At 36.2% G+C, this 15,022-nt stretch overlaps 1 protein-coding gene across 1 annotated transcript in view; it reads left to right on the top strand.

Annotated features, from left to right (window-relative positions):
- The window catches only part of LRBA (LPS-responsive vesicle trafficking, beach and anchor containing), a 431,397-nt gene that overhangs the window by 301,137 nt on the left and 115,238 nt on the right, over nt 1–15,022 (top strand). Inside the window, exons 45-46 of the mRNA XM_010576372.1 lie at nt 9,128–9,268; nt 10,467–10,586. Coding sequence (XP_010574674.1) covers nt 9,128–9,268; nt 10,467–10,586 — 261 coding nt within the window. The remainder of the gene's footprint in view (nt 1–9,127; nt 9,269–10,466; nt 10,587–15,022) is intronic.

The following is a 15,022-nucleotide window of genomic DNA, read 5'->3' as shown; positions in this document are numbered from 1 at the left end:
ATCAATATAATCTGATTGTGATAGTTCTATGAAACAGTACAGATTACAATAAAAAACTGTTTATACGTTCCCAAGTACACATTTCTAGCCTGCTGCCGCTCTTTTTGTAGGGCTTGGTGCTTACATGTGATACGCAATAATGTATATTTTGTGTGCCCTGACAGTGTTTAATCTGCAGAAGAAGCAAGTTTGTATCAGCTTTTTGCCTGAGTTCCTGTGCTGCTAGTACAAGCCAAGAGGATTATGTTTTTAGTTCTGATTATTTTATATAGATCTGGTGTTAGGTATAATGGCTTCTGTTTTCTGTGACAGTGGCTTGTACGATGTGTTGGCAGAGGAGCATGGTCTGTGAAGGGAAGGCAGAGAGAGAACGTTTTCATCTCCTGCTATGATTCAAGTGCATGTGGCTTCTCATTAAATCCTGTTTCTTGAAATCCATAAAAGGAATTTTTTTTTTTTAATTTTAAATAAGTGAGTGATGATGCAGGGATTTCTTTCACTTGACAGATTATGTCATGGATAGTATAAGCAAATGGTTGCTTTTGGCTGGCAGGGTTATCTTCCAAGTCAGGCAATTACAATGCCATACCCTCCTCAGCGCCTGTAAGCAGCTTGATTTCTCCTCATGATTCCCAGGGACATGCAACTTCCTTTCTCCCTGACCTTTTGGAATTGTACAACACATAACAGCTCTCTTCAGTTTGTCTTCCCGGTAGTATTAAGGTGTAGTAATACCTCAAATACACAGTGTGTGATGCATTCTGTTGTGCTGAACAATGAATAAACCTTATGTAAAAGTGTATGTGTGCTTAATTAGTTTGCAAGTTTGCAGTTCAGCAGTGCATTATTTTGGAATCTGCTCCAGATGGGTGTAATAGCATTTGATACTATTGTTAGTAATATGAATGCATGGAGATTTTTCCTTTACATTCAAATTCTTCCAAGGTTTTAGGTGACCTGAGGTGTATCCTGTCACTAATATATTGCTAAAACATCACTAATATCGCTAAACATAGTTTTTCTTCATTTTTTATGCTTAGGATTAGCTTATGATCCATTTTTGAACTGTGGACTTTGGGAATCTTCTGTGTTTTTCACCTTTAAATATTTATATTGACATGTTCAGACATTCTAGTTATTGGACCACCTTTAGATCAGTTTTTTCTGGCTGTTCTTGTCTCAAAGGAATGTGTGAGCTCTCACAAAATCTTAATAATAAACCATATGTGCAAATACTTTTAACTTAATTTTCATGCACACAACTGTTGTCTGCTTTTATTCCAGCCCTTTATTTAATTCTCAGTTTCTGAAGAATAGAAAATTGAACTTTTAAAAAAATTTTATAGCATAATGCGATCTGGTAAACTTCATGACGTGGTTTCTGGTAAATAGGGTCTTTTCAAAGAAAGCTTGTAAGGACTGACAACTATTTAAAAAAAGCATGTTTACATAAAAAGGTCAGTGGTTTTAGTATGTATCAATTATATTAAATTTATTTTAGAAAAGACTGAGATAAGAGGATTATGGAATTTCATCTCATGTGCAGTACATCTGGAAATACCCAGGGATCCTACATTTGATAAAAATGCTGATCACAGTCAGCTGGTTATATTTGTCACTTATTTAAAGGAGCTGCTGGGACATAGTTATCTGCACCCTAAGCTGTGCATGCAAGTATTAAATGAAGTGGCTGGTAGCTATTTATCAGTGTTTCTTCACTAGTGTAAATAAAATGATGTAACTAAACAAAGAAATCATTTGCATGTAAAAGTAACTGCAAGTTTGTTGTACTGGAGTGCTCTTGACTGGCTTTTATTGTATCATGTGAACCAGTCCGTGTATGTGGGTGTTGTGGTTTAACCCCAGCCAGCAACTAAGCACCATGTAGCCACTCACTCACTTCCCCCCCCGCCCCCGCAGTGGGATGGGGGAGAGAATTGGGGAAAAAAAAGTAAAACTCTTGGGTTGAGATAAGAACTGTTTAACAGGACAGAAAGGAAGAAAATTGTAATGAGAATAATAACAATAATAAAATGACAATAATAATAATAATAAAAGAATTGGAATATACAGAACAAGTAAGGCACAATGCAATTACTCACCACTCGCTGACCAATGCCCAGTTAGTTCCCAAGCAGTGATCTGCCCTCCTTGCCCAACACCCCCCAGTTTCTATACTAGATGTGACATCACACGGTATGGAATACCCCTTTGGCCAGTTTGGGTCAGCTGCCCTGCCTGTGTCCCCTCCCAACTTCTTGTGCCCCTCCAGCCTTCTTGCTGGCTGGGCATGAGAAGCTGAAAAGTCCTTGACTTAGTCTAAACACTACTTAGCAACAACTGAAAACATCAGTGTGTTATCAATATTATTCTCATCCTAAGTCCAAAACATAGCACTGTACCAGCTACTAGGAAGACAATTAACTCTATCCCAGCCAAAACCAGGACAGTGGGAAGATACTGAGTTGTTTAGTATGAAGTCGTAAGAGAGGAGCTGGTCCAGAAGCTCATCTAGCTTAATATTTTGCCTCTATCAACAGCCAGTAGCAGGAGCCTAGTGAAAAAAGAAAAGAAAGAGGGCATGTAAAGCATCATCCTTCCCTTCAGATAGCCTCCCAGGTTTGGCAACCAGAAGTTCAACTACTTTGTGAACCGGAGAAATAATTTAGACAGACAAGGTTAGTGGCCACTGATGGACTGGTGGTCTAGTTGCGTTTTTTAAAAAAAAGCAAACCCTATTTATGTTTCTTCTGCATTTCTCCCTGAAGCAATGAATCTAGCAACTTAATTATGTGAGAAGGTATTGTTTTCTTCGCTTTGTAACTAGGGTAATTATGGCAATTTTTTTTGTTTGTTCTCTGTGGACCATATGAAGTCTTGCTTGCTTGCAACTCTTATCTATACTTGAAAATTATTTTAGTTTTAGGTCAACATAAAAAGAAGAGGAAGTATTCTTCAGAACTTGCTTTACATTGTTGTCCCATTTGTTTCCCTTCTACCTACAAATTTTCAAGTATCATAATTATTTGAAATACCTATATTCCAAATAATGGATTAGAATTATAACTATGACTATAACGACCTGCCAGTTCTAAAGGGGAAGAAGATTAACTAGATGGAACAATAACAAATATCCAGAGGATGTCTACTCAACAAATTCACCAGAAATGTGCGTTGACTTTAGTGATTGGAAAAGAAGGTAGCACAGCTGTATGAATTTTTCTCATTTCATACACTGATGTCAAAATCGGTAGAGTACACTCACTAATACTCATAATTATTGCAGTTTCAATATTGCATATACAAAAAGTGTTTGACCGCAGGATTCCTTATTTCACTAAGAAACCACATGAAATTCAGGTAGCTGCTTGTGTTGAAATTCTCAGAAACTGAGTAATGTAAGTGACTAAAATATGATTTACAATTAATACTAAAAAATTGTAAATCAGGTTAGAATTGGAGCAGAAATTACTGTATATCACCTAAATGCTCACTGGGGAAGGATACAAAAGTTCTGTCAAGTTCTGTCCTTTTGGGTTCAGCCAAATTTTGACATCTGAGTTCATAGTTGCCACCTCCTAGCCTAGTCTTTGATGTAGGATTTGGTCATCTGGTGTGAAACCAATGCTTTTGGGAATGAATTGGTAAGGATTGTTTTTCTCCTTGGTAGATTGTTTCCATTTTTTAAATATTTCCTGGAGCAGCTCAAGGACCAGTTTAGTTGATCAGTGAGGACAGTTCAAACAGTTCAGCCAGTAATTGTGTCTGTTGTTTTCTTTGAGATACAGTTCTTTAATGAATTTGAGTTAGATATGGATTAAAGTTAAGATGCACTCTAAAGAAGATGGGGGAGTTGGAGGACCTAATTTTTAAGAAAGCAGAAGTCAGTTGTTTGAGAGGAAGAATGGTGAGTTCTAGCAGTGAGAACTGGTTCAGAGGCGAGTATAGCATTTTGTGGCTGTTCTCAAACAGAAAAATGATGCATGAAAGAGTAGTGATCTACATTATATGAGTTTATTCCCAGATATTTCCCAGTTGACCTAAGTTAATATAGTTTGCGTATAATTAAACCTTTGCATCTTGTCTTTATATCTCTGTCTGGGAAAAAGTTTTACTCAGATGATCACGAAGTCCCACTGACAATATTACAAGTATTGGCTAGTTCTGGGAGTTAATTATGTGTTGGTAATACATAAAGTAACTAAACAAGCAATCCTCTAAAAATGCAGTTGTGGTTAGATTGCAGCAGAGTATACAGCACTTGGCATATTTACAACAGTGAGAAGTCTAACACTGGAACACTGAACACATTTCAGTTATCTGTATATTAGAATACATTGATAAGTGGGCAGGCTGCAGAGAAGTCTTAAGGCTGGAAGAAATGCCTTAAAATGGAAGACCTGAAGAGCTCGATTTCTTTTGTTTATTAAAAGGTCTAATTATAGTCTATAAGTATCTTTATATACAGAAAATACTGGGTAAGTAGAGACTCTGTGGTATGTCAGAGAGAAACATAACAAGATTTCTTTGGTAACACACCAGTAAATTCATAGACGAACTGAAGTACGTATTTTTTAGAATGAGGATCACAATTATCAGTAGAAAAAGCTTCCAAGAAAAATAGCAGATTGTCTGTGTACTCAAGAGTCAAATGCCTTTCTGGAAAGCAGGTTGGCCAAATACAGCTCATGTTATAATCAAGTGTAAACAGTTGGGCTCAAAATCATGTAATGGAAAGGCATTTAATGGCTTGTCATACAAACACAAGGCTAGATGAGATCACCTAATGGTCCCCCTGCTCCTTTAAGCCCAATGAATATATGAAAAATATCAGTAATGAAAACCAGATAGTCATCTTGAAAATAAAACGTATGAAAAACAAACATCATACTTGGCAAGGATGCTACAAAACATAATTCAATGATACAGACAATGGTATTCACAGGAATCCAAATACCTGATTGGGTATGGATAAGAAAACGGTATAAGAAATCACAAGGAAAAGCATTTTTTCTCCCCCCCCCTCCATTTTTGCTTTTTGTCTTTTTTCTTTTTTTTTTTTAGTGTCTTTCTTTCCTTTTTAACATTTTTTTCATGGTGAAGAACTTTTGAAATACAAATTTCAAAGAATAATATTTTCATTAATTTTTAAATCTTTCTGTTTGCACTGGTCAGCATGGACTTAATTTCTGGAACTGCCTACTTTTCAGAACTCACAGGCACATGTCCTGATTTCCAGTAGTAATTGTTAAGGTTGCCATCTTCAGCAAAAGACGTAACAGTTAACAGTTAAGATGAAACTAGGGTATCTTGACTACTTACTGTTTGCAGTAATTAAATGCAATTTACTGCCATAGTACTCTAGTCTTTCATGGATTTTGAATATTAATGAGTTAAAAAGTCTTCCCAGTATTACAATGGATAGGAGACAGTAAAAGTGGCAATGTTTGTTTTAATAACAGAAGCCTGTGTAAAAGCCAATAACAAAAGGCAGCATGAGTAAGAACAGGGTATGTCTGTTTCTTTGGAGTAACACTATTTAAAAATAAAAACACATTAGGAATAAAAAGCACTTCTTTTTCTTCTTAAATGTGTAACTGTAAATAAACATATCGTAATTCTTTATAAGACTTCAGTCTGCTTATGTTAGGTCATTAACAATTTTCCAAAATGTATGTATTTTTGAACATGAGCGACAGAATCCAGGAGAGATTCTGCCCTATGCAGAGGAGCAGTGAGCATTCTGCTTTCTTCTGTTGGGTGCAACAGGGCCTCTTCTGAAAATGGAGGCAAGATGGGCCACTGTTCCAGTGTCTGGCGCAGAGTAAGATTAAGAACCAACAGATATAACTGTACACCATAGTGTCTGGACATATTTAACAGCAGTAGATGGTAAGAGTCAGAGTGTTTTCTCAGTTATTTTTCAACAGACCATTTTTCTTTGTTGTGTCTCAAAGAAAGCAACCAAGCTTGGTCCAAAGACTGAGATTTACTATATTCGGTTCTTGGTCAAAATGTGAGGTTTATTTATTTTGAGGTATTCCTAGATTTGAGAGCACTTGAAAAATTGATATCAAATGAGTTTGGTTTTTTTAAGAATAGCTTGTAACTTTCATATTTGTAGCACATGTTATAACAACCACTTTGGGTCAAAAACCAGGTGATCATGCCTTTCAAAAAGAGAAAACAAAAACTTCCTTACCCCAATTCTTCCTCCAGTTTGGAGCCTTTTTTGAATGAACTCTGACTTGAAAACGATATGCATTATTCATTTTTCAATGCAGTTTGAAAACTTAGCAGCCATAAGTGATTTCTTTTTTGGTCTTGACTCCTGTAATCTCAGCCATTGTTTTTGCTTGTTGGAATTTTTCTACCTCTACTTTTCTTTTTTCCCCCATCTAAATAAGTATTTTTAATTGGTGAACTAATATCTATTTTTCCACTCTGAAAAGAGGTACTGCAAAGAAAATATATTCTGGAATTTCTGGATATGAAAGCTTTTCAGCTTGTTCTTCCTTAGTTGTCTGTAGCCATAGGGAAGGTAGTGTGAGTAGTGTAGATTTGTGGTCTCACAGCTACATCTAGCATAGCTTAGTTTGGAGTTAACTCTTCCTTTGGCGTTTACCCAAAGGGGAGGGAATCTAGTATGTAATCATGACTCCCTGTTAATTTTGAAATATGAAATAATTACAAAATTTCAATTAATTTGAAAAGTCAGGGGGTATTTGAATATTCCTTTTATGTCCTTTATTCTGTAGCTCAAGCTTAGTTAACTGTTCATAGTGCAGTGCAACACACTAGAATCACCTCATCCTTAGAAGCAGTTGTCAGAAAAATATGGGCCTGGCTGGTAGAATGTATTAGCCCAATACATTGTCTCCATTTTATTATGAAGCTGCTGGGGAAGCTGTGATATACAGCACTGTCATTACAGATCTATTGTTAGAAGGGTTCTACAGTCTTCTGTGCACTGCCATTAATTTATAGCAGTAAACAATATGTAGCCCTCCAACTGCAGCAAAGCAGAATCTTTTAATGAGGTGGATGTTATTACCACAATAAATCAGTGCATTCGTGTAATGTATAATTCAATGTGTGTATTCCCACTGTAACTTCTCTGAGTAAGCTGATAGTGTATCATTGTCAGTGCACAGCTCCATGGTTCTTTTTTTTTCCCTAAGCTTTCTTTCATTTGGGGACTTTTTTTATTTGCTTGCAAATAAATGTGACATGTCTTGATAGTTGTCCTGTTGCAGGCTTCAGAAACCAACTGTAACAATAACAGCCAAAATCAATACTGTGGATTCTGGCTATATGGATCTCTGCATGATACCATTTTTTTTTTTTTTTTTTTGAAAAGAGAATGAAATCAATTCTAATTGGGTTTAGCTTTGCTTTATATTCAAGGAGTGTAATTCTATAACTATTGATTTGGGCTATACTCATTTGGAGAGTAATAAAAATAGGGGCAGATAAAGAGAATACATAAAATGTTACAGAACCATACAGCACAACACTGTTTCTCTTTTTAATTTATATAATTTGTCTACCAATGACCTTCTTTCTTCTTTTTTCCCTCAAGCATAGCTGAGTCTTTAGGGAAAATCAGTACAGATGGAGATTCCAAAATGGTTCTTGCAACAAAGAGACTTCTTGGAGTCAGTTTCATTCTTCCCTGGAATAAATTTGCTAAATCAGATAAAAATCCTTTTATACAAGAACCACTTCTTCTAAAGGGTTATATTTCAAATTAGTGAACTGCAAAAATAGTAATTAACCTAAGATGTTTTCTTTATCCTACTGCAATGTGAAAGGTGCTCAAAGTAAAAAATGTAAGATTAGATCTTAGGTCATTCATAGATCTAATCTATCCTAGAAGAGAAAATACTTCAAAGCTTGCATGCCAAATTTCACGTGAGCTGCAAAGAAGCAGTTATCTGAATAATAATAATCTGAATAGCGGACATAGTTTTTTAGTTGAACTATGCTTGAATTAATGACTAGGTTACTGATACTTTTGTTCAAGGACTTTTCTTTTAAAGTCTTTCCTTATCTTGTAGTGTATTCTTAAATATATTTATTCTTGCAGAACAGAAAGAAGAAAATATTTTTGCATGTTTATTCTTCGGTTACACTTGAATGCATCCATTGTCTGTACAGACGGGCATCATTTACATTAATAACATACAAACAGTGTGCTCAATATGTATACAAAATTGTATTGCAGATATTTTGCATGTATCTTCACAAATACAAAGATATTTTAGACCTCTTACAGTGTTCTACGTGTGGAATGGCTAAATTAACTTTTGCGTTTCTCAGTGACTTATGTGACGTATACTGATTTTTCCAAATCCTTTATGTAACAGTCTGCTGAAGAAATATGCAGCTATAGATAACAAAATATTATATTTCTTACATTTAAATAAATCCCTTGGTGTTTATGTCCTAGGTAAGCGCTGAACAAAGAATAACAATGTTGGTGAAAGTGTGACAGACTTTTTTAGTCATACATATGTTACTTGTTTCTTTTATATCAATGTTTTTATATAGAAATGCTGCTATTTTATTAGTCTATTTCAAAGTTTCAGGTTTTATCCATTAAGTAAAACTTGTCTTGGATGGTAAATAGAAAGCACAGAAACAATAGTAATACCAAAATTCCAAATGCACTGTTAATATTCTTCCACCCTATCAGTCACTATTTTTGCCCCCAAAATATCCAAAGATGTTTCTTGTTGTTGCTTACCATTTGCTTAATAGTGTATTTAACCTGCACACATATCCACAGGCACACAAGTTAACAACTCTTTGTCCAAGACATTCCACTGTGAAGCAGTTTTTAGTCATTGACTTGAATCAGCAGTAAATAGAAATGAGGGCTATATGAATGCAGAAGAGACTTTTTTCCAACCAGCCATGTGCATGTACATGGAATCCTGGTTTGAAATACACAGGTGCTGTTCAGGTGCTTACAGAATGCAACATCTGCTTTTGCAAAACACAAAACAGTCTTCTCCATGCGTGTGATAATTCTGGTTACCAAAAAGAACAAGGGGAATATGATGTGATAATAGATCATGTTATCTTTATTTACTTTATTTATTTATTTTTACAAACCTTGTAGCCTATTGGAGCTTTGAACCCAAAGAGAGCAGCGTTCTTTGCTGAGAGATATGAATCATGGGAAGATGATCAGGTTCCAAAATTTCACTATGGCACACATTATTCAACTGCAAGTTTCGCACTCACATGGTTATTAAGAATTGTAAGTATATCTTCTAAAAATGCTTTTCCTTTAAATGATAATGAAAGCAACAAATAGCTAGGAATGAATAAACTAAAACTCAATGGCATAGGAGAGTCCTGAAATTTTCTAGTATTTGTAATCAGTACTGTAGAATAAATGTGTTCCGAAGTTTGAGCAGAAAGTTTTAATTTTTATGGTACAGCCTTTTCAAATCAGTAAAGCTTTTTTTCCTTAAAAATTGCTTTTTAGTTACATTCTTACATTACTTTAAACATAGTTAACATTCCTTCCTTGCATATTTTCTGATTGGACCACATACTGAACATTTGTGGTTCTTACTGAATGCATTTAATTTTCACCTCCTAATGAGAGTAAATGAGTTGGTTTCTGATGATCATGAAATTCTGTGGTGTAAATAATTAATTTTTTAAAAATCTGCTGGCATTTATATGGAAGTAACTTTTGAGACGCTACATATTGATAATATATTGGTTAAACAATGCATTTTTCTATAAAATTGAAAGGCGATTTATCTCCTAGAAAGTAATTTCTTTGGGAAAGCATTAGCAGCACATCATTAATTAAAGCTTGTTAGAATGTACAAGCATACATAAATCCTTGAAGTAATTTATAGTGCTTAGCTAATTTCAAGCAATTATCCACTAATATGTGCTTAAGTGTTCTTTAACTAAGAGGAGGCTTTTAAATCTTTCAAACATTTTTCTTTTCTAAATCATAAATTACATATTAAACAGTAACAATCATAAAGCTATTGGTATTGAATGTTACCCTTTATATTAATAGATTACCTTGAACAAAATAAAATGCATGTGTTATTTTTGTTACATGCTAGTTTAAAAATGTCTGAGCTAAAAATATTGAGCTTTTTCATGTTTTTGAGAGCAATTTGTGTCACAACTGACTGTAGCTTCTCCACCAGCATGTAAATATTTTCTTTTGTTTTTATTTGCTTTTCTTTATCTGAATATATATGCATGGAGTAGGAATAAAAAGCATTTATTGAACAAATAAGCATCAGTTTATATTTCTCATTCTTGGATAGCAGAATTAACCCTTTGCAATTAATCAAGTGTCTGCCAGAAGAATAGCATCATTAATAACCAAACCCCAAAAGAATAATAAATCCTTTTTTTCCCCTGAAATTCCTGAAGAAATACATTTGCTGTTTTTAATTAATCTTTTTATATGTATTTAGGAGCCCTTTACAACACTTTTCCTAAATCTACAAGGTGGGAAGTTTGATCATGCAGATAGAACTTTTTCATCTATTTCAAGAGCATGGCGCAATAGTCAGCGTGACACCTCTGATATCAAGGTAAAAACTTTCCTGAAAGTTGTTAACATATTTTATACTGTATCTGCCTTTATTGTAGCTGTGATCATAGGACCACGGGTTACGAAAAAGGGAAGAAAGAAGATTGAGAGCTATCCTACCACTTGGGAAAATATGCAAGGGAGATGACACACGGTTTTACTTCTGTTAGAATATTTCAGTGAATTCTTTCGTAAAACTTCAGCAAGCATTTTTAGCCCTGAGACTGAAATAAGGCAAAATTGGCCTTTGTGCTACAGATATGTGTTTCACTGTCTTTTTGTTCCTCTCCACAAGTTTTAGCCTTTGAAAAGTCAGTAGAAAGTGGTACAGATTTTTAACCACTAAGTTTCATAAATACTCTGCTCGTGCTTCTGCCCCACTCAGATAAGAATGTTGTCGTTAATATTCATATCACTTTATGTAATTTTAGCTCTAGGCATCCAACCTCATATTTTGGGCAATTTCTGCAGTGGACTGTTTTGTTGTTTGACTATGACAAACAGGAGGAGGACACTGTGCTACTTTAGGTGCAGAAGGGGCAAAAACTAGTCTTGTGATGAGGAATAAGTAGATAGGGGATAAAAAGCTGAGAGGGGGATCTGGAAGCAGTCTCCAGAAAGACTGTATATTGGGTAGAGAAACAAAGGGCTACAGAAAGCCAGTGTCTGAGGATACCAAGATGAAACACAGAATTTAGCATGATATTGAAACTATCCTAACAGGGGCACTGGGCCTGGGAACTGGCGAGTGAACAAGAAGTAGGTGGGAACAGAAGATAAATTAATTAGTCATTGTATAGAAAAAGACCTAGAATTAAGTGGGTCAAGAAGGTAAGGCAGGAGCACATAGAAATTCCAAGGGCAGAGGTTTAGGTAGGTAGCCATTGAAAGAAGGAATGAGGTAAACAAATAGAGTCTGGGATCTGATGAATATTTTGAACTGGGGAAGAGAATAAAGGAGACAAGGATTCTGGCAGTGGTGGGAAGGCTTTGTTGATCTCAAATCCAAGAAGAAGGAATAATATCAGAATTGTTTTTTTAATGGAAGGAAGGATGGAAAAGTGTAATGTGAAGAAATTCAGAGGCTAACTCAAGAATGTCATGCAACTAGCAAGAGACATAAGTAACATGAAATCATTCTATAACTATATTCACAGTGAGAAGACAATTGAGGAAAGGGTTGATACGCAGATTAATGGAATGAGAAAACTGTCAATAGATAATGCTGAAAAAGTAATGTCTGTCTTGCATCTGTGAGTCTCCACCAAAATGGCAATCAGTGACTAGAGGAATTAATACCACTTATAAAAAGATACAATGTCTCTTTCAAATTGGGAAAGAACAATTTAGAAAATAGAAACACATTAGATTTCTTCAAATTAACTGGTCATTATGAGCTTCATTCTCTTGTACCTACAAGACTGGCAGGCAAAATTTCAGAGTGCATTTTTTTGTGGTGAGAAATGGAGGAGGAGAAAGGCAGCAGTGGTAGACAAATGAAGTATTTCGTTTTTAAAAAGGAAGAAAAAGAGAGCCAAGAAATTATGAGGTGAGTTTAACTACAATTCACAGAAAAATACTTACGCAAATTATCAGACTGTTTAAGTACCAGGACGATAACAAGGAGACAAGCAAATGAAACATATATTTATCAAGAAGAGATTATGTCAAAGCAATCATAGTTTCTGATGTGAAAAGGTAACAGACCTTATAAACACAGAAGCAGATGATGGTCTTAGTTTTTCACATTGTCTCATGAGTGAGCTGAGAAAACTTGGTCTAAAAGAATCCGCTGTATTTGGAGAATAGTTACCAGTGGTTCATTATTAAAATTGAAAGATGTATAGAGTAGAATTCTTCTTGATAATAACAGGTCAGGCCTCAATTTCCATTGATTTTGGATTGGAAGGTACTGAAAGTATAATGGAATTGGAAGGACTTCTGGCAGAAGGGAAAAGGTTTTGAGAAAAGTGTTAGATGAAGTTTATTAGGGAAAAGTGAGAATTGTAATTTTCATGCAGATTCTCATACAGTTAGGTACAAATATAACACAAAGAACGATCTGCTGTGCAAAAAAAAAAAGATGTAGGGTTATAGTACATCACCAGTGCAAGTGAATTAACAATATTGTGGTATAACAAAAGGTTAGTAACACTTCCTAGAAGATACATCAACAGGACATGATATAACTTTCAAAATGTGTGAAATAAATCTTCAGCTTTGCCCAGCTTTGGTAGGGTCTTAGGTGGAGTATTACATCCCTAGTTGTGGCCTAGTTGGAGAGAATCCACACTGGAACAATGATAACAATGCAAGGTCTTGAGAATAAAATGCAATGAAAGATTGAGTAGCTATGCTTGTTTTTCTTCTAAAGAAGAGAAGATTGAGGAGGAACTTAAGAGTCTTCTATTACATAGGGACTGCTGCAAGAAAGGAAAAATCTCTGCTGCCCATGCTGGACAGAATAAGAATTAATGGGACTTAAATATCAGGGAGATTTCAATTAGATGTGAAAGTAACCTTTCTAACAGAACAAATAAAACCAATGAATGCTTCCCTGGCAATTAGTGTAGTGAGGGTTTTTCAGAAATGCTTAGATATCTTTTGGAAAATGATGTATGTGCAAGCTGATACTGCCTTTAGAGGCATTCCTACTGTTATGGATGGCCTCTTGAAGTTGCTTGCAGATTTCTGAGTCTGTGAATTGTCATGAATTGCATTATACTGCTGTGAAGCATCTGAGTGAGTATTAAGATTGACTAGAGGAGTCTGTTCATGAGACTGTGTGAGCAGCTGGGAAGGGGAATGAGATAGGATTTCTGTAGGACATGTTGAAAGAATTAGGAAAGAAAAAGTTTGAAAATGCACAGAACCATCTTTGCTGGAAATACCTGTATCCCCAATATTTCAGTACAGCTGTGAAAACCATGTTTCCTGATACTTGGTGTTCTGCTCTACCTTACAAGTGTTTGAGAAATGCATGGCTGAAGTGTCCCATATGCCTCTAGAAATTTTCTACATGCAGAATTGCAACGTGTTAGCTTACTAGTGCTTGAAAGTGTTTAGCTGACATATGCATCAAAGAGCCTGAATAAAGTAGATTATGATATGCTCCTGTAGTTAATGGTAACATCATACTGTATACATGCTTGTAAATAGAATTATTTACTAACTAATTAAGAAAATTAAAGTAGATATTGCTGTCATGATGAAATTAATGACAGAAGTCTTACTTAAATGGTATGTTTTGTGTTACTGTTTTCATACATCAAGAATTTTGGGGTTTTTGATCGTGGGTCAATTTACAAGACACCAGGCCAGCTGGCAACAGATGGGGTACACCTGTCTCAAAGGGGGAAAAGGATCTTTGCACAGGAATAAGCAAGGCTTATAGAAAGAGCTTTAAACTAGATTTGAAGGGGGAAAGGAATAAAACCAGGCTCACTAGAGTTAAGCCTGGGGACAGCATGCGAATGTTTGAGGGATGGTGTGCTAGTGAGGTCCTTCAGTCTGCCATCTCAATGGAGGCAGGGGATGGAGATCCATGCGGCAGCAAAGACACAAAGGTTATTGATGTGTTAGAAACCATGGAGGCGCCTGAGAATGGTCACTTAGGGATTAAGGCTTCTCCGCCCAAAAAGGTGGCAGGATCAATAGCCCAGCTGAAGTGCCTCTACACCAATGCACACAGCATGGGCAACAAACAGGAGGAGCTGGAAGGCATTGTGCAGCAGGAAAACTATGACATAGTTGCCATTGTGGAAACATGGTGGGATGACTCGCACAACTGGAGTGCTGCAATGGATGGCTATAAACTCTTCAGAAGGGATAGGCAAGGAAGGAGAGGTGGTGGGGTAGCCTTCTATGTTAGGGAGAGTTTTGATTGTCTGGAGCTTAATGATGGTGACAATAGGGTTGAGTGTTGATGTGTAAGAGATGGGGAAGGCCAACAAGGCAGATATCATGGCGGAAGTCTGTTATAGACCTCCAGCCAGGATGAAGAGGCAGATGAAATATTCTATAAGCAGCCAGGAGAAGTCTCACAATCATTAGCTCTTGTTTTCATGGGGTACTTCAACTTACCAGATGTCTTCTGGGGTGGTGCTTATTGCCACCTGGGGTTAAACCACAACAATGCCCATCCAAGCCATGAGCAGCCAGTTTCTCCAATACAATACAGCAGAGGCAAAACAGTCTAGGAAGTTCCTGGAGTGTGTGGAAGATAACTTCCTAACACAGCTGGTGAGTGAACCAGCTAGGGAAGGCGCCCCACTGGACCTGTGGTTTGCGAACAGAGAAGGACTTGTGGGTCACGTGGTGGTTGGAGGCCATCTTGGGCATAGCAGTCATGAAATGTTAGAGTTTTTAATTCTTGGAGAAGTAAGGAGGGGGGTCAGCAGAACTGCTACCTTGGACTTCTGGAGGGCAGACTTTGGC

Source organism: Haliaeetus leucocephalus, unplaced genomic scaffold (assembly GCF_000737465.1).
Source record: "Haliaeetus leucocephalus isolate CR32 unplaced genomic scaffold, Haliaeetus_leucocephalus-4.0 Scaffold21, whole genome shotgun sequence".
Lineage (NCBI taxonomy): Eukaryota > Metazoa > Chordata > Aves > Accipitriformes > Accipitridae > Haliaeetus > Haliaeetus leucocephalus.
The sequence above is the reverse complement of the archived record's forward strand: the minus strand, read 5'-3'. Positions and strand labels throughout refer to the sequence as shown.